Below are 27,624 nucleotides of genomic sequence, written 5' to 3' on the forward strand. Positions count from 1 at the left end.
TCTGTTTCTCTGCAGTTGACTCGATCTATTGCAGCTAGCTTTTCTTCTACAGTATAGGAACGCTGATGCTTGCCCTCTGCCATTATATTAGGCATACGGTTAAAATTTTCTAATATAGTGTATATATTACTATATAACTACTATATATTATATATCTCTCTAGTGTGACAATGACTAAGCATGCGTGATACGTCTTTACCAATATCGGTAAAGACGTACAACACGTTTCTGCTCTGCACTTCTTGCTGATTTCTGTGTCAGTGAGTTAGTGAGCAATCTGTAGCGTTACATAGCAAGTTCCTGTACCGCGTGTTAATGAGCCTCGCGTGTTAAATAGGTAGCACTGGGAGGCATGGTGCTACCGCATGTTAAGCAGATTCGTGTGTAAACGGGTCTGTACTGTATACTTTATATTGTTTGTAGATGTACATGTACAGTTTTAACATCTGTTGGCATTACTCTATTTTTGATAAAATATGGTCCAATACAGTTCCCATTTAGGCCAGTGAGAGTTTTCCCGGTGACTTGAATGGAAACCGTTCAGATACTTAATTTGGATCATGATCTTTTTACACAGTATTTGCTTATATTGGCAGGGTGCAGCTGTAGACAATAGTGTAATAATGTTGAGAGTTCCAAGGAAATTTTCACTGAATGTCCTGAAAGCATCAAGTTTGTGCAATGAGGTAAGCTTTTCTCAGATTTTTATTTGCCAATGAGCATTTGCTAAATATTTTCTTTTAAGCAAAATGGGATACCTAGGCCAATCTGAATAAATATAAATATTTTAATGTCTGGAATGAAGCTTAATATTCATTTTGTTTCAAATATCAAAAAAAGTTTTTATTTTATAGTTTGTGGGGAAGCTCAGAAATAGGTAAATGGGTTTTCATGTGTATATCTTTACCTCAGTAAAGTGGCAGTTTCTGTAAATGTTTTGGTTTATACTTGTGATTCCAGTGAGGTCCAGTATACGATTTTGCCTCACTCCTTGTATGTGTTTAAATACTGTTGATACTGACAGTTTATATTTATTTCAGTATAGTCTTTGACTTGCACTTTCATTAGGCTTTACAAATTCTGTTGGGTATGGATTTGTTTTTGGTCTTTGACTCTAGCAAGTAATGCTAAGATGCCTGCAAGAGTCCAAAATATTATTCAGGATAGCTCACACAAAAGTATGATCAAATTATTTACACATCTGTTGCTGCAGATATCATTTAATATTCATTTTAGGAAAAGGCAGTGCAAGAAGTTACCATAGTTTCCAAAAAGTATTTCTACAAAGTAACTATTTTTAATTTTTTTTTCTTTAAAGTGTACGTACTGCAAGTGGGCAAGAACAATGGTTGTAAAAAGACTAAAATCACAAGAATGTCATCAAAGAAATTACAGCTTTCCATCAGGTAATACTTTAAATTATTTTTTAATTTTTCTTAACTTGCCTTTCACTTATCTGTAGTAGAAAGAAAATGGGGGAAAAAATCCTAATATATACTTTCTTATAATCTTATGACTTTATAACCATTGTGTATAACATTTAGTATATCAAGCAGGAAAAGAGCAGTGTAGAGAAGAGGCTTAAGGACAGAGCAGAGAGGCATTGCATAGCAGAGGGCATAAGAGGAAAATGTAAATCCTTTAGCAAAAATGAAAAAGAATCAGACCATGAGCTAAGTGTTCTTGAGACCTGGTCTTTTGGCTTGAAGTGCTCAGGAAAGATAGAATGGCTAGTAATATCAAAATCTGCCTCGAGCATGTAGCATGTGAAGGGAGAGAGAGGGATTCCTGCTCAGATAGAGATGTTTTGAACTTCCTGATGGACAGTTTTGTTATTGAATCTTTGTTAAAAGGGGACTGGTGGGAAAATTTCTGTGAAAACAAAAAATTAATTTAAATTTGTTGTTAAACTGGGAGGACATATCTAGTGGGGTCCAATACTATTCAATATTTTCATTGAGGACTTGGGTAATGGAGTAGAGAGTATGCTTATAAAATTTGCAGGTGACACCGAGCTGGGAGGGGTTAGAAGCATTTTGGAGTCGAGGATTAGAATTCAAAATGACCTTGACAAATTGGAGTATTGGTCTGAACGGGATGAAATTCAGCAAAGACAAGTGCAAGGTACTACTCTTAGGAAGGAAAAATCAAATTTACAACTACAAAATGGGGAATAACTGGCTAGGCAGTAGTATTGCTGCAAAGGATCTGGGGATTATAGCGGATCAGACGGAATATAAGCCAACAGCATGAGGTAGTTGCGAAAAAAGAAATATGTCGTGGGACGTATTAATGGGTGTCATATGTAAGACAAAATAGATAATTGTCTTGCTCTACTCAGCAGTGGTGAGATCTCAGGTTTCATTCATAGACTATGAATTTAAATTTTGACCATTGCTTTTTTTTTTTTCTGCAATAGGAGATGTCAAATCTTTGCGTTCTATCATTACCCCTCCTATATCTAAGTAAGTACTGTCTATTTTCTGTATGTAAGCAATAGATATCATAGTGGTGTGTGTTTCAAAAGAACCACAGAATACTGTAGTGACCACTGCTTCAATCTACCCATGTTCTAAATTGCACTTGATAGCAGTTCTTTTTTTTTTTTAATGGGGAATCAGGGATATATTCTAGGAATAAATGTAAGGAAGCAGGAACCAGTTGTGGAGGGGGTTTCAGGTTGGTAGAATGGGAGTCTTTCCATTGACTTCAATGGGCTCTGGATTGAACCCTCAGTGGAAAGGTCAGTGTATATACTGATGGGAAGTCAATCTGTTCTGATCTTGGTCGCAGTGGTTGCCAGTGAGAACCTAGTGGCATGCAGTCTAGCTGTCTGTTCTGATTCCAGTGCTTGATATCTGAATATAAACTGTAGTGCAAACATGCGTTCCCTCATTTTAATCTTCTTAGTATTGTGCCCATTTGTTTTGAAAATGAGTGATTAGCGGTGATGTGGAAGAAAGCCTGGAGCTATATTTCTACCATATTTTACCATCGAAGTGTTATGAGTATATATACTACGGTTATGCACTAACTACATCATTTGTGCAGTGAATGGAGAAAAAAGCTACCTGTGTTGATCATGAAGTCATTTAATTGATCAAAATCACAATATTGCTGAATAAAGAAACATATACATTAAATGCCTTTGCTTGTTTTATGCAGGATCCGTAACATTGGCATCATGGCTCATATTGATGCAGGGAAAACTACAACCACAGAGAGAATGTTATACTATTCCGGATACACAAGAGCACTGGGAGGTTAGAACTGCTTTTTTTATTTTAGTAGCTTTGAGAAATTTAGCAAAAATTAATATAAAATTAGAGGTTGTCCTGTAGAATATGTTTTATCAAATATAATCTGTCATTTCGATATTATACTGAAATACAATGAAAGCATGATGCATATTTCATTATATAGTACAATGTATAACACTAGGGCAGTAAGAATCTTGACAGGTTTTCAGTTTTTAATTCGTAAACAGCTTTTAATTGGGTTAACTTCAAATTTCAGGATCCCCCTAGTTTATCTATTTTGTATTGTTCACAGAATATTGTAGCCAAACTCAGATAGAAATGCTAGCGAGATCCTCAGTTTTGCTCTAGCATGCCAAGTAACAAGGACAGAGTGGTATAAAAAGTCCCTAAAAGCCTAATATCTGTCCAGGGAATGATTTTCCTGGCACAGGAACTGAAACAGAAAGCTTTGAGCCTGCATTCTTTGTAAGCCTGGACATAGGGGGGGCATGATGGAGGGTAGACTATAGCAAAGTTTCTGGGCAGCACCTGTTGCCCCTAAGGCAGCCCAAGGAAGCTGCATAGACTGGCCCAGCCTATCTCCAGCCCTTGGAATAGCTCAGTTTTGGAAAAGCTGAAGATCGGGGTGGCACAAACCTGGCATACTTTAGCCTCCCACCCTCCTGTGTTGTGAGTTCTGTGCTGCACTTGTTAACTGGAACATCACAGAATCCCATCCATTAATTCTACAAAAATAAAGCATCCATAAATGTTCAGCTGAGCCAGAGATCCCAGTTGCTGAACGTTCTGACGCACTTGTTTGGGAAAGAAGGGCTGCCCTTTGACAGTAACAATATTTATCAAAAAGCAGCTTTAAGATATATTTTAAAACATTAAAATAAAAGTAATCAGGGTGCATATAGTAAATGCTCCCAGTGATATTCCTTTTTGTAATAGTGCCTTCTGTTTGCAGGTTTTGTGTTTTTGTCTTGCTATTTACATTTTGCACAGTGACTCTTCAGTAGCAAAAACACTGTTGTTGGCAGCACTTGACTGTGGTTTTCCCCACTGAGTTGTTTGAGAATTTATCAAGTATTCCACGAGGATGCTGAATTCTCTTTCCTGTGTTCATTTAGGCTGGTGTCTGAGAACAGCATTATGAGTGGGGTCAGCAGTCTAATTGTAAACTAGTAGGCATTCAGGATGAGAAACTAAGTATAAAGTAAATTAATATTTAGGAGAAGAAATAGGTACATCTGTGTTAAAGTGTTTTGGCTTCTTACTGCTGGGAGGATTTTATATTAGTATATCAAAGAAGCAAATGCAAATGAAAGCAAGAAAGATTGAATAAATGCAACTGGATAATAGTTCCTGGCCCTGGATTCCCCATGCGGCAAGAAGCTGAAGTAGCTGGCTCTACACAACCTGCTTGCCTGGCCTTGGCATAGGCAGTATTTTGTGGGAAAGATGTGTGGCACGAGCACTGCTGTGCTCTGGTGATCTCCAGCTGCTGGAAACTGTTGGGGGCTATCTGCCAACACAACTTAAAGTAGCTCTGAGATGGTTTTAAAGTTACATGGGAGTTGGGGGAGCATAAACCAGCCCATATCAATCCACAGGACCGAGGGGAGTGAACATAAAGGTGGCATAAGTTTACCACTCCTTGGCTGCATTCAGCAGTGTTCTACCACAGCTGAGATTTCAGACATGAGTGGGGAGGTGGGCTTTATTAGATTTATTTATTTATTTATTTAGAGCATTTGTTTTCTAAAGAGGAGGAGTTTAGTTATCAGCCTTATCATTCTGTTCTATTAGTCTGGAAAAGAGAAGACTGAGGGGGAACATAACAGTTTTCAAGTACGTAAAAGGTTGTTACAAGGAGGAGGGAGAAAAGTTGTTTTTCTTAACCTCAGAGGATAGGACAAAAAGCAATGGGCTTAAATTGCAACAAGGGAGGTTTAGGTTGGATGTTAGGAAAAACTTCCTAACTGTCAGGGTGGTTAAGCACTGGAATAAATTTCCTAGGGAGGTTGTGGAATCTCCATCATTGGAGATTTTAAGAGCAGGTTAGACAAACACCTGTCAGGGATGGTCTAGATAATACTTAGTCCTGCCATGAGTGCAGGGGACTGGACTAGATCACCTCTCAAGGTCCCTTCCAGTTCTATGATTTTCTGTATCGGAAGCAATTTTCATGGCTTGGAAGTATACAGAGTAAATATGGTCTAGGAGAAATAATCATCATCTTTACTTTGGTCCAAGACAGGTAATTCAAAATGTAAAGCTATGTGACCAAACTGAAATGGTGCATATGTTCATACTGATTAGATGTCGATGATGGGGACACAGTGACGGATTTCATGGTACAAGAGCGAGAACGTGGCATTACCATTCAGTCTGCTGCTGTTACTTTTGATTGGAAGGGCTATAGAATGAACCTGATTGACACACCAGGTACAGTATTTTGAATATGTTCTATCAGGTTTTCTCCTGTTGGTAGTGGGGAGGAATAGATGGGCTCAGGTAGCTTAGAAAGTGAATCTTGGTTTTAAAGTTTTGTGCAATCTCAGAAGGTTTAGTTGGTTGGATGCTGGACCCAACTGTTGGTGGTGTTTTATAAAGAACAAATTAAAGAATATTTAGATAAGTTAGATGTATTCAAGTCACCAGAGCCTGATGAAATTCACTCTAGAATACTTAAGGAATTGGCTGAAGCAATTTTGGAGCTATTAGCAATTATCTTCTAGAACTCAGAAATGATGGGTGAGTTCTCTTAGGACTGGAGAAGGGCCAACATAATACCTATGTTTAAAATGGGGAACAAAGAAGACCTGGGAAATTATAGATCAGTCAGCCTAACTTTGATACCTGGAAAGATACTGGAGCAATTTGTAAGCACTTAGAGAATAATGGGGTAATAAATAATAGCCAACGTGGATTTATCAAGAACAAATCTTGCCAAATCAACCTCATTTCCTCATTTAACAGGGTTACTGACCTAGTGGATGTGGGGAGGAAGAGGGAAGCAGCAGATGTGATATATCTTGATTTGTAGAAAGCTTTTGGTACAGTCCTACATGAGTCTCCTAAGCAAACTAGGAAAATGTGGTCTAGATGAAATTATTATAAAGAGGGGTGCATAACTCGAAATAGTTATCAGTGGTTTGCTGTGAGGACATATCTAGTGAGTCTTGCATGGGTTAGTCCTGCATCTGATACTGTTCAGTATTTTCATTAATGACTTGGATAATGGAATCGAGAGTGTTCTTATAAAATTTGTGGATCATACCAAGCTGGGAGGCATTGCAAGCACATTAGAGGACAGGATTAGAATTCAAAACAACCTTGACAAGCTGAAGCTGAATTGATCTGAAATCAGCAAGATGAAATTCAAGTAAGATAAGTACGAAGTACTACGCATATGAAGGAAAAACTCAAATGTACAGCACAAAACGGGAAATAACTTGTAAGGCAGTAGAACTGCTGAAAAGGATCTGGGTGGATCACAAATTGAATATAAGGCAATAATGTGACAGTTGCGGAAAAGACTAATATTCTGGGGTGAATTAACAGGAATGCCATATGTTAGACTGGAGGTAATTTACTTGCTCTGCTTGGCACTGGTGAGGCCTTAGCTGGAATACTGTGTCCAGTTCTGGTTGCCACAATTTAAAAAAAGATGTGGACAAATTGGAGAGAGCACATAGGAGAGCTACAAAAATGATATAAGGTTCAGAAAACCTGATTTACGAGGAAAGGTAATAAATACTGGGTGTGATTAGTATTGAGAAAAGAAGACTGAGGGAGCACCTGATAACGTTCTTCAAATATGTAAAGGGCTGTTACAATGAGGATGGTGATCAATTGTTTTCCATGATGGTAGGCCAATAAATTATATGCTTAATCTGCAGCAAGGGAGATTTAGATTAGATGTTAGGGGAAATTTTCTAACTATAACATAGGTAAATACTGAAATAGGTTACCATGGGAGGTTATGGAATCCCCATCACTGGAGGTTTTTAAGAACAGTTTAGAAAAACACCTGTCTGGGGTGGCCTAGGAATACTTGTCCTACCTCAGCATGGGGGCTGGACTCTCAAGGTCCTTTGCAGCCCTATATTTCTATGATTCTGTAATGAGTATATGAGAGCCCATAACACTGGATGTGAGCATTTTTATAAACTTAAAAAAGTGTTGCCATTCTAACATGGTGACAAATGTGTTATCTATCTTATTACTTTTTACCTGTTTGAATTATGACATTGCGTAATGTAAATCATTTAGGTCATGTGGACTTTACAGTGGAAGTTGAACGTTCCCTGAGAGTGTTGGATGGGGCAGTGGCTGTATTTGATGCTTCAGCTGGAGTGGAGGTAAAAATTACTCGCAGTGAAGATTTTGCAACATGTAATGACTTAAAATAGGCTCAAGTAGCTTCTTCTGGGACCCTGTTCAGTGTGAATGCGGTTTTTGCTCTGATGGTTTCAGTCAGTCAAAGTTTAGTTTCAGACAGCCGACCTAATTTTGAGATCTGATTTCATGTGCTTGTTCCTGATGACAGGGCACAAATAAGTGTTTTCACCATTGGTCTTTTGTAACAGATACAGAGATTGAGATCTTTAAGATGTTTTGGGCTAGCTTCATCTGTGGGAAGAAATAAGTAGCTGTTCATTTCTCACATCAAATTTAATTGTAGAGAATTACTTTAATTCTCAGCTAGAATGCTGTTTCTCCTTGAAGGTTCTCCAGGTCCTGCTTGGAGTGTCTAGTATGACCATCAGATCAGAGTACAGAAGTCTTGGGGACAGCCCATTATTTGAGTTTCCTTTGTGGCACAGTATGTGCTGCCATGTTGGAGAGACGCTTTTGATTACCAACAACAAAAATAGAGCTTAAGGGTTCTAATCATCAACTAATACATGGAACACTTGTATTAACTTCCCCCATGTGTTAAGTGACTAGACTTCAATATTTGAACTATTTCTAATATACCAGATTTAATTTGCTTTAATAAAAAAAATTAGAAATGCCCAGCAATGTGCAGGTTGTATTGATTGCTGCTGATGTTATGCCAACCCAATTGCAGTAAAAATCGGTGGCCTATCCATAGCTATACAAGTGTTTACTTTGCATGCACTTTGACATGTTAGCAATAATATTTATGGTGTGCATACGTATTAGGTTTTTATTCCTTATGGAATCCCCCACATCACTTAGATTGCTTCTATTTTCCCCTCATTTTATCCCTGGCGTCCTTGAGGCCCCAACCCGGGGCACAGTCATTCCTTCCACCTTTGAGAAGACTGGATGGGACAAAGCTCATTTTGGAGCCTATCAACGCTGCAGTTTAACAGGTCAAGGAGTAGTGGCTGAGCGGTCCCTTCCCCTGCATATGCTGATCTCACTGCCCTTGCAGCAAGGGAGCAAGAGCTCAAGATGAGAAAATTAATCTGGGTCTCGTAAATCAGTGAGCTGCCATTCGGCCATCAAGGCAAGCATTTTGATGTTTTCTGTCATTTTTCTTTAGGCACAGACTCTAACAGTATGGCGACAGGCAGACAAGCATCATATACCACGAATTTGTTTTTTAAATAAGATGGACAAAAATGGGGCAAGGTATGAAGACCACAGTTTTATTTATTTATTTATAAACGATAAGCACACTACAGGGGGCTGGCTTGAGAGAATATTTCTAATTATAATTAAGGCTATGTTTTTTGGTCACGGATATTTTTAGTGGAAGTCATGGACAGGTCACAGGCAATAAACAATCACAGAGTTCTATCTCTGACTTTCACTAAAAATAGCCCTGACAAAAGGAGTAGGCGGGTTCTGCACCCACTGCTGCGGTGTATGGGAGCTCTAGGGTCCTCCTGCCTGCAAGGTTGGCCTGCAATGGGGACCCCTTGCCACGGCTGGGCAGCCGCAGGGTCCGCCAGGCACCCAACAGAGGCTGGGCAGCTGTAGGATCCCTCCGGGAGTCCCCGCTGCCTGTTGGCTAGACAGCTGTGGGGTCCCGTCATGGCTGGGCAGCTGCAGGGAGTCCGCCCCACCCTTTGCCACAGCTGGGCAGCTCCGGTCTCCCAACCAGGGCAGGGGCTGGGAGCTCCAGCCCTGGGGCAGAAAATATCACGGAGGTCAGTGGAAGTCATGGATTCCATGACCTCTGTGACCTAATCGTAGCCTTAATTATAATGAAGCGGAACATTTTATGAAATAGAGTTGAAAATATCACAGTGGGTGTGGCCAGCAAAAAATTATAATGCTAAATCTTATTCAAAAGATATTTTTTTTTGATTGTGAAACTAGTTTAGCAATAAATAAGAAATATTAAACCAATGGATAAACTAATGTATAGCATTAAAGTTGGCTAACTCTTCTTTTTAACTTCTGTTATTTTTTTTTAATATAGTTTTACTTATGCTGTTGACAGTATCAAGCAAAAGTTGAAGACAAAACCTTTGCTTTTACAGGTAAACTAAGAAATTTAATGTTAATTATTTTTTAACTTTATTTTTATTGTTATAAACAACCAACAAATAGTGTTAAATACATTCACACAATGGAAATAGCATATAAATAACAAAATGCAATGCTCATTATTTGCAGTGTTAATAATTTTACTGTTGAACAAATCTGCATGTGACAGGTAGGTTTTGCATTCATGCTAGTGTTTCCTAATTGTGTAATTTTCCTTTCTCTTTACAGTTGCCAATTGGTGAGGCCAAGACCTTCAAGGGACTGGTTGATGTAGTGACCAAGGAACAAATTATTTGGAACCCTGCTTCTAGTCTGGATGATGGAAAAGTTTTTGAGCAAAAACCCCTGACAGAAACTGAAGATCCTGAATTGTTAAAGGATGTCAACGATGCAAGAAATGCCTTAATAGAACAAGTAAAGTTTCTAAAGTAAATATGTAAAGTACTTACACAGTATTTTTTAAATTAATATATTTTTATTAGGGCTATCGATTAATCGCAGTGAACTCACGTGATTAACTCAAAAATTAATTGTGATTAAAAAATCGCGATTAATCATAGTTTTAATCGCACTGTTAAATAATAGAATACCAATTGAAATTTATTAAATATTTTGGATGTTTTTCTACATTTTCACGTTGTATTCTGTGTTGTAATTGAAATAAAGCGCATATTTTTCATTCTAAATATTTGCACTGTAAAATTATAAACAAAAGAAATTAGTATTTTTCAATTCACCTCATACAAGTACCTGTAGTGCAATCTTTGTCATGAAATGTAGATTTATTTTTTTTGTTTGGTTACATAACTGCACTCAAAAACAAAACAATGTAAAATTTCAGAGCCTACAGGGCCACTCAGTCCTACTTCTTGTTCTGACAATCACTAAGAGAAACAAATTTGTTTACATTTACAGGAGATAATGCTGTCCTTTTCTTATTTACAATGTCACCAGAAAGTGAGAACAGACATTTGCATGGCACTTTTGTAGCCGGCATTGCAAGGTATTTACATGCCAGATATGCTAAACATTCGTATGCCACTTCATGTTTCAGCCACCATTCCAGAGGACATGCTTCCATGCTGATGACGCTCATTAAAATAATGTGTTGATTAAATTTCTGACTGAACTCCTTGGGGGAGAATTGTATGTCCCCGGCTCTGTTTTACCTGCATTCTGCCATATATTTCATGTTATAGCAGTCTTGGATGATGACCCGGCACATGTTGTTCATTTTAAGAACACTTTCACAGCAGATTTGGCAAAACGCAAAGAAGATACCAATGTGAGATTTCTAAAGATAGCTACAGCACTCAACCCAAGATTTAACAATCTGAAGTGCCTTCCAAAATCTGATTGGGACAGGGTGTGGCGCATGCTTTCACAAGTCTTAAAAGAGCAACACTCTGATACGGAAACAACAGAACCCAAACCACCAAAAAAGAAAGTCAACCTTGTCCTGGTAGCATCTGACTCGGATAGTGAAAATGAACATGCGTTGATCCACACTGCTTTGGATTGTTATCGAGCAGAACCCATCATCAACATGGACGCATGTCCCCTAGAATGGTGGCTGAAGCATGAAGGGACATATGAATCTTTAGCACATCTGGCACATAAATATCTTGCGACACTGCCTACAACAGTGCCATGAGAATGCCTGTTCTCACTTTCAAGTGATATTATAAGCAACAAACAGGTAGCATTATCTCCTGCAAATGTAAACAAACTTGTTTGTCTGAGCGATTGGCTGAACAAGAAGAAAGGCTGAGTGGACTTGCAGGCTCTCAAATTTTAGTGTTTTATTTTTGAATACAGTTTTTTTGTACATAATTCTACATTTGTAAGTTCAACTTTCATGATGAAGAGATTGTACTACAGTACTTGTATTAGGTGAATTGAGAAATACTATATATATTTTTTTTTACAGTGCAAATACTTGTAATCAAAAATAAATAGAAAATGAGCACTGTACACTTTGTATTCTGTGTTGTAATTGAAATCAGTATATTTGAAAATGTGGAAAACATCCAAAAATATTTAAATTAATGGTATTCTGTTATTGTTTAACAGTGCAATTAATCGCGATTAATTTTTTTAATTGCTTGACAGCCCTACTCTATATATCTACACTGCTTTCCTTCCATCAAAAGATCTCAAGGCACTTCATGAATATTAATAAATTAGGGCCCAAACCTACTCTGACCAAAGTCAGACGAAACTGCCACTGACTTGAGTGTAAGCAGAATTGGGCCCTTTAGTCTCGCAACACCTATGTGACAACATAGGGATGACAAAACTAAAGTACAGAGAGATTAAATAACTTGGCCAAGCTCATGCAGGAAGTCCATGGCAGAGCTGAGACTAGAAGAACCAATATTTCCTAACTCCCAGTTCTTTGTGTTAGCTATCCTTCCCTTTTGCAGATTGCAACTTTTGGAATCTTTTCAGCACTACTGTGTTATGAAGACAAGATATAAACTCCATCTATTTCTGTATAAAAATCTTGAAACATACAGGTGGTACAGTTGGATCAGTTTAGGTTGCTATTTTTTTGGGCCCAGAGAATGAATACAGTATCACAGTGGTTCCTTCTGGCCTTAAATTCTATGGCATTTTAAACAGGGCATCGTCTTTGAGTTGTCTGTTCAGCGCGTCTTTTTCCTTTGCTATAATTCTAATGTCTCACACTTTGGAATAAACTCATAAATTGTAATAGAGGGGTTAGCCATATCTGAATGATTTTGCTGCATTTCATTGCGGTTTTTTCTCTCAAAATACAGGGATTTAGTGCATGCTGTTAGCTCTGATATTTACAAGAGTAATGTTGATTGGAGAATAAGGAAACTAATGGATAGTTTTATAATTTCTAATATTTGTAGTTATGCAAGTTAAAATTGTGGTATAATCTGACTTACTGTAGTGGTCAAGGAACAGCCCTCCACCCACGCATTTGTAGCACTGCACAACTGGCTAAGTAGATGATTGAGGATTTTCAAATTCTTCTAAAACATCAGCTATGGGAGATGGCGATGAAATGATCGGAGTATCAGTCTGAGAGTTGGGAGATCTGTTTTATGTTCCTCGCAAAGTCACATTAGGAGGATCATTTAACCACCTAGTTCCTCAAATTCTCCAGTTGTAAAATGGGGGCGATAGTGCTTCACCATTTGTCAAAGGGATTTACATTGGAATAATTAATAAAAAGCACTATATAAGGGCAGAGTGTTTACTGGTCCTTTGCAGAAGCTGGATATAAGATCTGATGGACCAGTAATGTTGTTTGATTGAATAACTTTGTGTGAGAGCTGTCCACTTAATGCTGATCTAAAATGTAATAGTTGGAATACAAATCTTGTGGGGAAAATTTGTAGCATTTTCCTTTCATTTAGTTAATGAAGTAAATTTATTACTTTTCATGTTTTAGCTGATTATCTGTTTTCCCTATATATATATATATATATTTTTTTTTTTCATTTTTAGCTGATCAGTGGCTCTGTTAGTCATAAGAGGGAGCATAATCCTTTACAGCTGTGAAGCATTTATTCTAATTGAGCCCTTCACAGCTGTCACTGTTGGCTGAAATCTTTCAGTCTGAGAGATGATGGACGTGCATTATCTGTCGGTCTAATACATTGTCCAGCAACTTTGTCAGCCTGCAGTTCTCACTTCTTGAAGAACCATTACCCCAGAGGCTCTGATTTTTCTCGTTGTGGATTCACTCTCCAGACAGTCCCCCAAAATCCAAGATAGCAGTCTAAAGTACCTAAAAGGGTCTGAAAAAGCAGTTGGGCTAGGTAGAGAGTGCATATTAGCAAGTTTCATCAATTATTGGGAGTGGACTACATTCACCCTGATCAAATTGGCCCTGTCAACACTGGTTCTCCACTTGTGAGGTAACTTCCTTCTCTTCACGTGTCAGTATGTAATGCCTGAATCTGTAATTTTCACTCCATGCATCTGAAAGAGTGTTTTGTTTTGTTTTTTTTTACCCACGAAAGCTTATGCCCAAATAAATCTGTTAGTCTTTAAGGTGCCACCAGACTCCTTGTTGTTTTTGTGGATACAGACGAACATGGCTACCCCCTGATATTAGCAAGTTGGACATTTTAGCATGTAATGTTCATTTATTATTTCAAAGTTTTCTTTCCTCATAACACAGCAGATTGCTTCAGTCTACTTTTTTTATTTGGTAGCATACTAAAGTATCTATTGTTATAAACTAACAGATTCAGTAACATAAGAGGGAAACATTCATTTTAACAATGTATTCAAAATTGAAATTTTCTAAAATAAAACCGCTTTTATTCAAAATTCAGCATCTCAATAATTCATATTCCATCAATGTTGTTAGCTAATCTTGTCAATTTTTCAATTTTATTGTGATAAATGTAAATTATGTTTGCAAGACTCTGAATCCATGATCTCCAATGTTTGCAAAAGCTTCATTCTGCATTAGTTTTCTGGCTCAGATAGGTAGTATTGCTGGGCCAACTGTGGAATAGTATAGTTACTGATAATGCAGAAATATTCTCTCTTGCAGGTTGCAGATCTGGATGATGAATTTGCTGAGTTGGTTCTAGGAGATTTTAGTGAAAATTTTGACTTACTACCAGCTGATAAGGTACATTTTTACCATCCAGTTACTATGTCTGTATGTTTTTACTAGTTGTCATTCTAATTATATTTTTTTTCTGTTGTGCATGTGGATTAAGTGTGATGTGGCAAGCATGCATTCTGTGTTGACCAGTGCTAAAATAAATAAATAAATAAACGTTTAAATTTCAGACAAAAGCTACCATAGCCAGCTGTAGATCATGTGAAGAAGTTTTTCCTTTTTTTTTTGGTACTAAAGCATTAAGCCAGTTTAGATGGTGATTAAGGTGCTGTGAATTTAACAAGCAGTATTATACTCAAACTGTATAATGTAAGGATTTCATCTGATATTGCTATTGAATCTGATTCTCAAACATGTTGGACACAATTAATAAAAATAAGTTAATTTGATCATGGGTGATTTTCGTTTAAAGTTACCTGGATATTGGAGGAAGAGGCTAAGGAAGGGAAAATAGAACATCCTATGCAGCGGGCCAGTTTCCACTTTGAGCAGGTCTGGATTTACACCAGTGTAATTGAGAGCAGAATCTGGTTGGTGTGAATTGATGGGATGTTCAAACATCCCAGGATGGATGTCTGAGACAGAGTCCCTTGATTGACTTTCCTCTTATAGGGGATGGGGGGAAATAGTGACCGCCTTATTGACATTTATTATTACCACCACCTTAGTGTGCCTATGGGGCCCTCGTTGGGCTAGATGCTTTACAAATACACAACAAAAAGATGGTCCTTGCCTTATGTGACTTTTGTTGTTGTTCTGAAGTCATGGGGTCTGGGGCCCAGGGGCTCTTGTCTGTTGCAGCACCTAAACATCCATAGCCCGTTGGAGTCAGAGGAAAGACTCCAGTGGGCTTTGGATCAGGCTCTTGGAGGAGGCTATTGTTTTTGAACAATTTTGTTACCTTGATGTGAGTTTTGTACAACTGTATTTAAAGTAGTTTGAAATACTTTCTAACCTTCCTGAGATCAAATATAGACCTGCAGTCCCCTTTAAAATGTAAGGAATGCAATTAAAATGTGGGGCACAGTATTGTCACTTGTATGTTCCAACAGAAAGGTTAACTGTTAAAATCAAAACGAGCCAGGGTGGAGCAATTTTAAATCAAGATCATTTTATTTTTATTTTTTATTTTAATATCAGGGATATAAATCAGTTGGAGGCTTTGTAGTAAAAATAAAATAAAGCTAATTGTAAAATTTGTGCTATTGCAACTTTAGATTAGAATTAATAATGAACTACATTATAAAGTCTGTGGATTTTTTTTTTAAGCCACTGCAGAATATTTTACTGAGGCTTATAAAACTGCTATAGGCAAAAAAGCAAAATATTGAAAATCAAGGCCCTGACGCTGTAACAGTGAACTAGGTACACAACTTTGCTCATGCAAATAGCCCCATTGACTTCAGTAGGACTTCTCATGTGCTTAGAGTTACCCATGTACATAAGTGTTTGCAGCATCAGGAACTAAAATTGTATTTGAAAAAAAAAATTCTCCCCAAAAATATTTCACTTCAAAACAGATTGCTTCATTGTTCACACTGAAAGGTTATTTAGATTTTCACTAAGTAATTGTGAACTTATTTTGTACAAACATATCAAAATTTTCAAAAACAGGAATCTCAAGTTAGACTCCTAAGTTCATATTTAGGCATCTACGGGTAAGGTTTTCAAAAGAACCTAACAGTATGTCTATACAGGAAAAAAAGACTCACGGCAGCAAGTCACAGAGCCCAGGTCAACTCAGAGCCCTATGGGGGTAAAAAAAAGGTGTGTAGATGCTTAGGCTAGAGCCTGGGCTCCAAGCCTGAATGTCTACACATGGGTATCTTTAGATCCATAGGACGAACCTCGCAAGCCTGCGTCAGTTGATTCAGACTCTGAGACACGCTGCCATGGATTTCCCGCTCCCACTTCCCTCCCCCCACCCGCCCTGGTAGTCGTACCCTAAGTGACTCAGGAGCACAAGTCCCATTTGATGCAGACGCAAACCCTGATGAAAGGAGTATAGCCTGTCTGAAGCATGTCCACTTTCACTTTCTTCACTTGTGAAAGTCATGATCTCATTTATTTTTGTTGGCAAATACAGTATTGGGCTATTTGCATGTCAATTTTGTGTTTGAGTGTGTGGTGGTCTCACCGTAAGGCTGTAATAATGGCCTTGGACTTGTTTTATTCAGGGTAGATGAGCACTTTTACTATGAAATTTCTCAGAAAAAAAATCAAACTAAAGAAAGAAAAACCAGCAGAACACATCCACTTCAGTAATTTAAGACTACAAAATGGAAATATAATAAAGAACTAGCAACATATAAATAAAAGAAATCTGATTTAAATTAAGAAATTGTTTAAATTTTAAACAGGATTTTTAAAAATCATGATTTTTGTGCACCCAGAAACCACCTAATTTGTAATCTACAGTTACTACAAATTATAGGTGTGGTTCTGTGAGGAAAAACTCCCATTCAAATCAGTGGAAGGCCCATGTGTGGAGGGTTTCTGGAATTGTGCCTTAATTTTCCTCGCTACTTCTCTGTATTCTTTTCTTTTTTTTTTTTTAAAGGCTAAGTCATAAATACATGAATTGAAAATACTCCTTTCTCCTTCTGCAGTTACAGTCTGCTGTACGTAGAGTAACACTGGCACAGAAAGCAGTACCTGTGTTCTGTGGAAGCGCATTGAAGAATAAAGGAGTACAGCCTTTACTGGATGCCATTACTATGTACTTACCTGCACCTAATGAGCGTTCCTATGACTTTCTGTAAGTGTAATGAGAAGATAAAGTGATTTAACAACTGTTTGGGAAAATGAATTGGTAAAATTAAAGGAGAAAATGTAGAATTGTTTGTGATTTCCAAAATCGGGTTATATTTTTTTGAAGTATTGAGGGGTTTTTTTATCCAGTAGGAATGCTGTTTTACACCAGGTATAACAGTCATAAAAATATACTTGAGTACTGAAGCTACTTGGTCAGTACTATCCAAAGCATCTGTGTATATTTTTTGACTGCAAAACTTGTTGTTTAATCATAATTTATAGCTGTAAACCACCTTTCATCTGTAGATCCAGGCGTTTTACAAAGGTGGGTGAATATTATTTCTCCATTTTATAGGTGACTTGCCAAGGTTATGCAGTGTGTTAGCAATGAAGCTGAAAATAAAAGCTAGGTCTTTTCCCTATTTAGTTCTCTAATTGCTGTTACTCATAGTTTAACCATAAAAAAGGGGGGTGGGGAAGAGAAGTAGGTAAGCCCGTTCCTTAACTGATTTGTCTGAGTGAACTGCTCCTATTTCAAAGCTTAATTTAAAAGCCATACATGTGAATTATTATTTCATGGTCTTCCAGGTTTGATGCTTTTGAACTGGTGCATTCTGGTTGTTAATAGGAGCAATCATTGACTAGGCACGGTTCTGAAGTAGCCTCAGGTACTCCAAGATGACCTTCCTGCAGAGCACAAAGGGCCTTGCATGAGCCACCTTCTGTTCTTAATTTCACCTCAAAAAAGTATCTAACGTTCACCATACTCCTGCAAAGCCCAGTAGGGGACATCTCTAATATCCACTGATTTACATCATATTTCAGCACAGCTATTTTTACTGTTGGGGGACTACCTAGAGTAATCCTAATTGTGTAAATTTATATGCTGTAAAAATAAAAAAAAAATCTGCCTCTGAATTAATAGTTACAAATAGGTATTGTAAATGAGTGGAAATGTAGCTAAAACTGGAACTAGGTTGTTTTTTGTTAATGAGTTGTATGAGGTTGCTCTTCTGATTCATTGGTTATGTTTTACAGGCCATGGTACAAAGATGACTTGTGTGCCCTGGCATTTAAAGTTCTTCATGATAAACAACGTGGGCCATTAGTTTTTATACGCATTTACTCAGGCACAATGAAACCTCAATCAGCTGTATATAACATCAACAAAAATTGCACGTGAGTAGGAGTGAGATGAGAGATGTTCATTAAAGCATTGGCATTTGTATTTGAGTAGTAGATAACATGAGTAATTCATTTGCAGAGAGAGAATGAGTCGCCTTCTGCTGCCTTTTGCTGACCAGCAAATAGAAATACCTTCACTAATGGCTGGCAATATTGCCCTTACTGTTGGGCTGAAACAGGTAAAGGAAGACATTTGATTCTCAAGAGTTTTATTTGAAAAGCTACTCACCACATAAATATGAGATACAAGATCACGTTTTCTTTTAGTTTCAAATATTTTTAGCTTTTAATGTTCTATTTAAATTCACTGTATTTCAGTTATTTTTTTTTATAAATGTAGTTGATCTATTTCCTCTGTTTTCTGTATATGTTGTGTCTTTTAAAAATACAGTCGCTTTGGCATACAAGAACTACTAAAAACTCAGCTGGTGCTGAACAGACAGCTATGTAGTTAGAGCTTCTGATGTCCTTCTGAATCTGGTTTTAATTTAATTATCCAAAGAGAACCTACAGTAATTACTTAGTTTTTATCATGAAGAGCGTTAAAAAACAATTCTTTGCAAACAACCTGATGTCATTTGACGTTTGGCGTACTTTAGAGTGCCACTGGAGACACCATTGTTTCATCAAAGGCGTCTGCTGTGGCTGCAGCCCGTCGAGCTGGAAGAGAGGTTGGGAGAAAGCCTGGCGGTAACAGTGAAGTAGAGAGCCTTTTCTTAGCTGGCGTAGAGATCCCCGAGCCAGTCTTCTTTTGTACAATAGAACCACCTTCGATGTCCAAACAGCCAGGTACAACACAGCTGCTAAAGCAGTTTTAGAGTTATACTATACCAGACCCTTGATATGTGCATGTGCATACAGTTGATGTGATGTAATTGAATTGCATGCATGGATCAGTAACACAATGAGACCCTTAATGATTTTGCATAAGTGCTAAATTTTATAATTTGTGTGTGATTTGCTACTATTCTTTTCATGATTTTTTTTGGTCAACCCTAAAGATTAGATGATTGGTTCTTACCTCATTTTGGAAGGTGGGAGAGCTGCACTTTTGTCTTCCTACATCCATTTCCACTTGCACAGTTAGCTTTGAGGTTTGCAGCCTCTTGCTGAGAGAGCAGGATATTGTATTGTGTGCAATGTGTTTGAATGAAAGTACATTTCCAAGTCTAGGTACTTTCTCCAGTCAGCACTATCCACCACCCTCTATGGCCTTTATCTCCACTGATCAGGAGTCTGGAAGTCACTTATCACAATTCACCCACAGGTTTCAGAGTAACAGCCATGTTAGTCTGTATTCGCAAAAAGAAAAGGAGTACTTGTGGCACCTTAGGATGCATCCAGTGAAGTGAGCTGTAGCTCACGAAAGCTTATGCTCAAATAAATTGGTTAGTCTCTAAGGTGCCGCAAGTACTCCTTTTCTTTTTGCAAATTCACCCACAGAACACTGCCTCTTTCATAAACATCTTTCTGAGAACCTGATGGGCAACTTTGGATCTTTGATTCTGGAAACCCTCTTTTCTCTCTCCTTAGCCCAACAGAGCCTAGATTTGTTGACTATCAGGACTTCTAGCATGTCCATCTGGTCTCCTGGATTCTAGTGGAATTGGAGGGAAGGGGTGCAGAATGATTGAGTGGATTGCCTGGGTATTGATCCTTTGATTACAATCTTTGGAAAAAACCTACAAAGTGCATAAACGAGTCAAAACTATTAGCTTATTACTTTATTTTTGGAGTTGCTGTCTTCTAGTAATTAGAGCAGAGGATGGGGAGTCAGGAGATCTAGTTTGTATTTTGAACTCCACAGCTGACTCACATTGAAATCGGAGGCAAATCATTTAATTTTTGTGTGTCAGTGTCCCCATCTGTAAAATGGGGATATTTACCCCTCTTGGTAAAGTGCTTTCAGATTCTCTGAGGAGCTATAGAAGTGCCAAATATTACTCTGATGAGGCATTTTTTTAAAACTTGTATACCAGTTACTTTATTACACCTTGTTAACTCAAGAACCCATTACTTTGAAATGAGGCAAACTATAGTTCTATACTTTTCTTGTAAAGGCTGCCATGACAAGGTTATACTTTGTCATACTTTTCTTGTATGACTCTACAATACCACTGAGGATAGAATCTGATCTTATGGGTGAACACTTCAGATAGCTACTCATAGCTAGTTACAAGTTACTAATATATTTTTATATATAGCAATATTTGTTGTTTATACACAGACTTGGATAATGCATTGAACTGCCTTCAGCGTGAAGATCCAAGTTTGAAAGTGAAGATAGATCCTGACACTGGACAAGTAAGATTGTCGATACATTGCTGACTTAAACTTAGTTCCCTAATTCCTATAGTTATAAGCAGTTATTTTAGAGTTCTGAGATCCTTCGGTGAAAGGCACTATAAATGGTGTTCACATTATAAATGCAATAAGTATTGTGTATCTGATCAGATTAAAATGAAATCCTATAAACATGACCCATGGAGGAAGAGAGATTGTAAGATCACCTTCTTTATTTATGCTCTGTAAATAGCATATTTCTTATCAATTCTCTTTTTTTCTAAACTCTAAAAGCAAGTTCAAACGGTCTTTACATTTCAAAACTAATATAGGATGGCCTTTATTGTAGTAGCATCAGCAACAATTACCATCTCAACTTAAGTGTTTTTTTACACTTAGGTATCACCCAAAACAATACTTCCTAAAGTTTTCTTGGTCTTACTTGTAATATCTGGGCTTTTTATGCAATTTTTAAAACTTTCTTAAAATGTGAACAGGACAGTACATATAAGCGAATTCCTAGTGTAAATAGTGCATCCTAAAGGTTCCCATCTGTGTCCGCATATAAGCATGCGTGTGAATATTTACTTTTTCTCTCACTTTTTTTATTTGATTCACTTCTTTATCTAGACTGTTCTCTGTGGCATGGGAGAGCTGCACATTGAGATTATTCATGACCGAATCAAACGGGAATATGGCATTGAGACCTATCTAGGACCCCTTCAGATAGCATATAGAGAAACCATCCTAAACTCGGTCCAAGCCACAGGTAAAATGAAAGAATACAGAGAATATTAGTTTTCTGTCCTTGCAACTTGTTTACTTACTCATTTTTAAATGGTCTTCTAATGACGTGACTAGTTAACATTAACTTTTAGATGATGTGTGGAGCATATTAACTGTTTCTCAGATATGTCCTTCATTTTACCATAGATACGTTGGACAGAACGATAGGAGATAAACGGCACTTGGTGACCACCCAGCTGGGAGTAAGACCATGGGTAGGAGAGAGATCATCAGTAACACCAGTCATTGAATATGCTGACAATTTCATGGAACCACTTCAGAAAGACATTCAAGAAGCTATAGAAAATGGAATTAACAGTTCATATCTTCAAGGTAAAGAAACCATTATGACAAATTTTTGTAGGTATTTGAATAAAATTTCACATTAGAAATTACATGGTCCGAGTGCTATTAGTAAGGCTAAGGTTTTGTCATGGATACTTTTAGTAAGTCATGGACAGGTCATGGGCAGTAATCAAAAATTTACAGAAGCCCATGACCTGTCCATGACTTTGACTAAAAATATCCCTGACAGAATGGGAAAGGAAGAGGATCCAGTGCCCACAGCTGCTCGGACTCTGCGTTCTTCCCACCCCTGCACCTAGTGGTGGCTGGGATCTCTGGAGTCCCCATGCCACCTGCAGTGGCTGGGAGCTGCATGGGGGTTACCAGCTGACCGCTCTAGCCCCACTGCCCCAGGGCTGAAGTGGAAAATGTTCCAGAGGTCTCTGGAAGGCACGGTTTGCGAGACTTCCATGACATAATTGTAGCCTTAGCTATTAGAAAGAAGGGCTTCTTCATAGCCAGAAAACTAAAATGCATCATGGTAGCACTATTAAAATGACAGGGACAAAAGCAAATTTTCAGAATTCCTTCATCTTCCACAGAATGTGCTGAATGCCCCTTGACTCGGGGGGAAATTCGGCATATTTTTAAAACTCCACTTTTTTTCTTCCTCTTGGGTATCTCGATATTGAACCCCACTTTGATTTGACTCCATATCCCACATGATGAGAAGTGTATTATTCTTATGATATTCCATAAACAATGCTGGTGTGATGGAACTGACCTGTGGGGTGGGAGGCAGTCATGAAAATGCCATATTTTTGCCATATTATCTGAATTGTTTTGCATGCGTTCAAATATATTATAGTCTCTGAAGGTGTAAAATAAAAAGCTTTACCTAACTGCACAATATAGGCTTTTTTTTTTTTTTTTTTAAAAAAAGGCATTAAACTGCTGTTCTATAACTTCATTCTGTGTTGACATGCTGGTTGGTGTTTCTCACCATCTCTCTGACATGCACTGTGAAGTTAACAGAAATCACAGTCTCTGAAACCACCTTGGCCAGCACATCAAAGTGTGGGGTTCCAGTGAAGTTTCTTTGGACTGCTAAGATACTTGGCTCAGGACATCATGGAAAACACAGATCAGGAAATGGAGTGGAAGGGCAGTGTGAGGCAGAAGGGAAAATAAGAAATAATGGGGAAAAAGGAGTGTAGCAGTCATAATGCAAAGAGAGCACAGCATAAAGTCAGAGAAAATGACAGAGGGTTAATGTAGCTCTGAGTCACTGATTCAAATCCAGCCCATTGCCCGGTAAGTAACTGCAAATAATATTCATCTGAAGTTCAAATATGGATAAAGCATCAGACTCGTCAGACACATTGTACTGATTGATTATTGGTATTTAGTTTTATTACTAACCATCTCTTGACGTCACAAAACATTAACTATACTCTCACTATATAAGTTAATAACATGGCCAAATTGCTCTTTACTATAGGAAAGTCAATGGGAAGATGTGGTGGTAAGGGGAGAAAAACTCTAGATGGAAAACATTGTAGAGTTTTCCTCATAATATTCTGACAGGAGCAGGGTTTGCTCCCCACTCCTGGCATGAAATAAGGCACCTGCTGGTTTCAGAGCCCCACTAACAGGGCCTACCTGACGTGTGTCTGCCTCAGGCATACATCCTCTCACTTAAATGGGAGTTGCAGAAAAGGTGCTCTGGTCATAATACCTCCTTTTGGGACTGCTGGACGGTGGGGTGGGGTTGTTTTGTTTTCCCCAAGTCCTGTCCTTGCCCAGTATGGGCCTCTGCCTACTCCCCCACACAGATCCATGTTTTGCTAAGAATGCTCTTCAGGATTTGGGTAGGGGAGAAAATGGTGCCAGGGAGACGGCTGACCTCACTCCAGGAGGGTTAAAATCTACATTTGGATCAGAAAGTCAACAGCTGCCCTTAGTTGTTATAACAATTTATTAAAAAAGTGCTATGGTGGTACATCTATTTTTGATTAACATGAATGTCCTTACATCTTTAATCATAATTAAATGTTCTCTCTCTTTATGAAGACACTTTAGCAGTCAAGTCTATTCTGAAAATTATTTCTTTTCTTTTGTAAGATTAATTTGGTCCACTTTTTTGTTTCTATAATATACTCTGGGAACATCAGAGACCTAATTCTGGCAAATGTTGCTTATGCTGTTGACCAAGAGGGATAATAAACCACAAGGCTACATGATGATTTGCCTATCTGCCCCTTTTGGCAAAGTTGGACAATGATAAAATGATTGTTAGAGCAAGAAATAAAACAAATAGCTTGTCTACTGAGTAGGTCAGAGGGGATGTCAGACCCTTCAGGTTAATCCCAAAATACTTTTTCCATAACTTGATAATGTGAAAAATGACATGAAACATTGTAATGCTAACACATTGTTTGTTCTTTGTCTAGGACCGCTCCTGGGATTCCCAGTTCAGGATGTAGCAGTGACTGTGTATTCCATGACCATGCACTCTGAAACTTCCCTGACTATGATTTCTGCTTGTGTTTCTCGTTGTATGCAAAAGGTATAATGCAACTAGAAGACTATTCTACAGTGCAGTTTCATGGGAAAATATGATTGTGAATTAGACAAAAATGCAGCCTTTAGGAAGATGGCAGAGATGTGTGCACCTTACTACTTGTTCAGAAACATATACAACACTCACAACATAAGGAATGTCTTGAATCTTCCTTTTTCCCTTGTTTGATGTCCTTCAGAATTTTGATTGTCACCTCTAGCCAGGTAGCTTCCAGCAAAACATTTAAACTCCTCCAGGTGTACGTGATAGGTCTTTAGTCTTTCATGTTAGAAAATCAACATAATTTTCTTTACATCTGGAGGGCTGTTTACCTCAGGAATACTTGGATTTTATCATTGTGTTCTCTTGGCAGTTTTTGTGATCTGCATTATATTTTGCATAGATTTAAGATATACGCTCAGTTACTTCTTATGTAGTGTCACATTATTTGTCTTTACTTTCCATCAGGTTTCTTGGAGTGTGTTCCCTGTAGCTTCTACTTTCTCTGCATATTATTAATTCACACATCCTATTGGAATCTTTCTTCTTAATCCTAAAAAATCAGTTCTGAATTTGTACTGATCTTGTGCACTTCTTTAGTGGCATGTACCACTTCCCAGCTTTGTATGTAGCGATATATACAGTTACTGTCAGCTGAAAAATGAAACTTTTTTGCTATGGGCTTTGTCATGCATTCTTGGTAAAATTGGCTCTAGTGCTTAAAACTCGGTGTGAGCTATTGAAGTGCATAACCCGGTTGCCTGTGGTTACAGCACTAGTAGTATTTTTTGCAAACTATTTTAGATACCTAGAGTATCAAATAAAATTGTGTAATCGATTGGAATGAAATAAGCTCTTTAACACCCCTTCAGGAGCCCCCAGATTAGAGCAGATTGCACTGTGGGAATATTCACTCAACTTTTTGGCATCAATCCTTACCATTTTGTGTGGTGTTATCCGGGTTGAATTAGTTAAGAATTGGAGATTCAATATAATATGGCTTGTTGCGTGGAGTGAAGTTGGCACTGTCTTGGGTTTACTAAGCTCCTCTATATCCTATATTTTTTCCTGTGAAAATATTTTTGTCCCTTTTAGCCTTCGTCTTGTGGGTCAATCTTACCTTATTCCAAAGTGAGGTACTGTACCATTAATTCACAACATCTTGCTTTTTTAAGCTTTAAAGCCTTCAATTTCAGCTACTTCATTTCTTTTAACATATTAACTTGCAATAGCCATTGTTTCACGTCACCATGTTTTGTTGTTCTCGCTGAATCACGGGATTCTTGACGTTTGTATACTTTTTTTTCCCTTAACACTTGGTGTTGGCATAATATAGTTTTCTACTGCTGTTGGGGGCTGAGACATGGCTGGAGGCCTCTTAGTAATAAATTGTTGTTGTCATCTCTGGTTCATGTGTAGGGAAAGCGAGAGGTGTGTGTGTGTGTGTGTGTGTGTGTGTGTACACAATTATCGGTATAGCATAGTTTCCTTTTTCTCTGATCTAATACACTCTGTAGGAACATACCCTATGGGATGTAGGGATTATGAGACAGAAGTTAGTTTCATTATATAGTCCACACCATAGAAGAATTGCATTTTTAAAAGGGAGCCAAGGGTAACTTATTTCTTTTTGATTTTAGGCTTTGAAGAAAGCCAGTAAACAACTGCTGGAACCCTTAATGAATCTGGAAATTACAGTGAGCGAAGATCTCCTCAGCGCAGTGCTTGGTGACCTTGCGCAGAGAAGAGGCAGCATTCAGGAAATCCAAATTCGTCAAGAGAACAAAGTAGTGATTGCAGCTGTTCCCCTAGCAGAAATGATGGTATGTGGTGGTGATAATGATGAAAGAAAAGCAAAAAAGTGTGCCTGCCCACTTCTGATTCTTTTTGATATATGCAGTTGTTTTCACATGATGAAGTCAGGAACTGATATTTCTAATTTTGCCGAAGGTCTGGATTAAGATCTTGGGAGGATACAGTGTGGTTCACACAGCTATGAAAGAAAATGTCTCATCGTTTATGTTGTACTGAACCAACACTTGTTTCTGTAATATTGGGAATATGGGTGAAAAATAGTGCACTTATTAAAAAGGTAATGTTTACTGTATACTTTGTATTATGCTTGTGATAGTCTTTTCCCCAGCTGAATCACATTGTAGTAAATTAAATCAGGGCAGAAAGCTTTCTTTATCTCCACCCAACCCTAAATTTATTTGATTATAGTAATTACATTTAAATATAGTTTGTTTTTTGTCTAGGGTTACTCAACAGTTCTGCGCTCTTTAACATCAGGCTCAGCAACTTTCACTTTGGAACTAGCCAGTTACCAAGCCATGAACATTCAAGAGCAAAGCGCACTGCTTCAGAAGAGGAGTGGGTTGGTGTGACCACTTTTACTCCATGGGAGAACAACGAAGACCTGCTTTATTCTCACTAGAAAATGTTAGGGGAACTGTTTGCCAAGTATCCTCTTTCTGAAAAATGGGTTGGGTAAAGTGTGTGGGGTTAGAACGGTCTTAAAATAACATGTTACGGCTGTCCAGTGGTAAGTGGCAAAGAAAAAAGTGCTGTGAAATCCTGGAATTGCCTTGTTTGCATGAAGGGAGTTAAACCAGAGATCACTAGAATTGACTGTTTTGATATCCACCATATTCCGTGTACTACACTTCACATGCCTAACAGTTGGAGCTGATACCTTACTGGAAGACAACATTCCAAATCCCCTACAAGAAATGATGGTGCAGCTCTTTCTGTGAAAGTGAGCACTACATGCAACTTACTGAATCATGTCAGAACTGTTTCACCTAAAGTATGTAGTAAAACTTGTTTTTAAAACATTTAATATTTCACATATAAAAGTAAACTTAACTATTGGCCACTCTGCTAGTCAGCGTCTTCTGTTGGTCTAGCTTCAACTGAACACTGAAAGCTGCTATTGTCATTTAAGCTGTCCAAACAAGAATTACTTGCCTTAATGTTAGAATGTTGTATGGTACAGGGTAGGTAGCATATAAGGTGAGTGAGTCCTGTGTCAGCTTAAAAGCTTATGTCTTTTGCTAACAGAAGTTGGTCCAATAAACAGTATTGCCTCACCCACCTTGTATCTCTAATATCCTGGGACCAACATGGCTATAGCAAATAGTAGTTTTGGGCATCATGGTTTAATTACTGAAACAAATTTAGTTAAAGATAGAGTGAAGAATGTTGTATATGACAAAAACCTTTCGTGGAAAGGGGGAAATGTTGGTTAAGTGCAGGATCTTTCCACAAAAGATCTGTGCCCAATAATGCTACGCTTATTTAAAGAAAGAATTGTTTCTGCTGCTAGCATTATGTATAAGTGCAAAGTCCAGCTTATATGAATCTATGACCCTCAAGAGTAAATGAATGGTTTACGGTAATGTATATCCTATAGCCAGTCAGCTCTGGGT

The 27,624-nt window shown here is 37.9% G+C and overlaps 1 protein-coding gene across 3 annotated transcripts in view; it reads left to right on the plus strand.

Annotated features, from left to right (window-relative positions):
• GFM2 (GTP dependent ribosome recycling factor mitochondrial 2) overlaps nt 1–27,276 on the plus strand; it is a 32,006-nt gene extending 4,730 nt beyond the window's left edge. The window contains exons 2-21 of one of the 3 annotated variants that reach the window (XM_077817057.1): nt 597–686; nt 1,319–1,406; nt 2,420–2,465; nt 3,166–3,263; nt 5,568–5,693; nt 7,524–7,612; nt 8,767–8,855; nt 9,652–9,712; nt 9,948–10,133; nt 14,263–14,343; nt 16,947–17,095; nt 18,130–18,270; nt 18,356–18,455; nt 18,876–19,065; nt 20,504–20,580; nt 21,190–21,328; nt 21,493–21,678; nt 24,084–24,199; nt 25,834–26,016; nt 26,452–27,276. In XM_077817057.1, coding sequence (XP_077673183.1) covers nt 624–686; nt 1,319–1,406; nt 2,420–2,465; nt 3,166–3,263; nt 5,568–5,693; nt 7,524–7,612; nt 8,767–8,855; nt 9,652–9,712; nt 9,948–10,133; nt 14,263–14,343; nt 16,947–17,095; nt 18,130–18,270; nt 18,356–18,455; nt 18,876–19,065; nt 20,504–20,580; nt 21,190–21,328; nt 21,493–21,678; nt 24,084–24,199; nt 25,834–26,016; nt 26,452–26,580 — 2,337 coding nt within the window. In that variant the 5' untranslated portion in view covers nt 597–623 and the 3' untranslated portion in view covers nt 26,581–27,276. Of the gene's footprint in view, nt 1–596; nt 687–1,318; nt 1,407–2,419; nt 2,466–3,165; nt 3,264–5,567; nt 5,694–7,523; nt 7,613–8,766; nt 8,856–9,651; nt 9,713–9,947; nt 10,134–14,262; nt 14,344–16,946; nt 17,096–18,129; nt 18,271–18,355; nt 18,456–18,875; nt 19,066–20,503; nt 20,581–21,189; nt 21,329–21,469; nt 21,679–24,083; nt 25,330–25,833; nt 26,017–26,451 lie in introns of those variants that run through there. The other 2 variants (XR_013346142.1, XM_077817058.1) reach the window with 2 other exon arrangements.
• The last annotated feature ends 348 nt before the right edge of the window (nt 27,277–27,624 follow it).

This window comes from Eretmochelys imbricata, chromosome 5 (genome assembly GCF_965152235.1).
Source record: "Eretmochelys imbricata isolate rEreImb1 chromosome 5, rEreImb1.hap1, whole genome shotgun sequence".
Classification (NCBI taxonomy): Eukaryota; Metazoa; Chordata; order Testudines; family Cheloniidae; genus Eretmochelys; species Eretmochelys imbricata.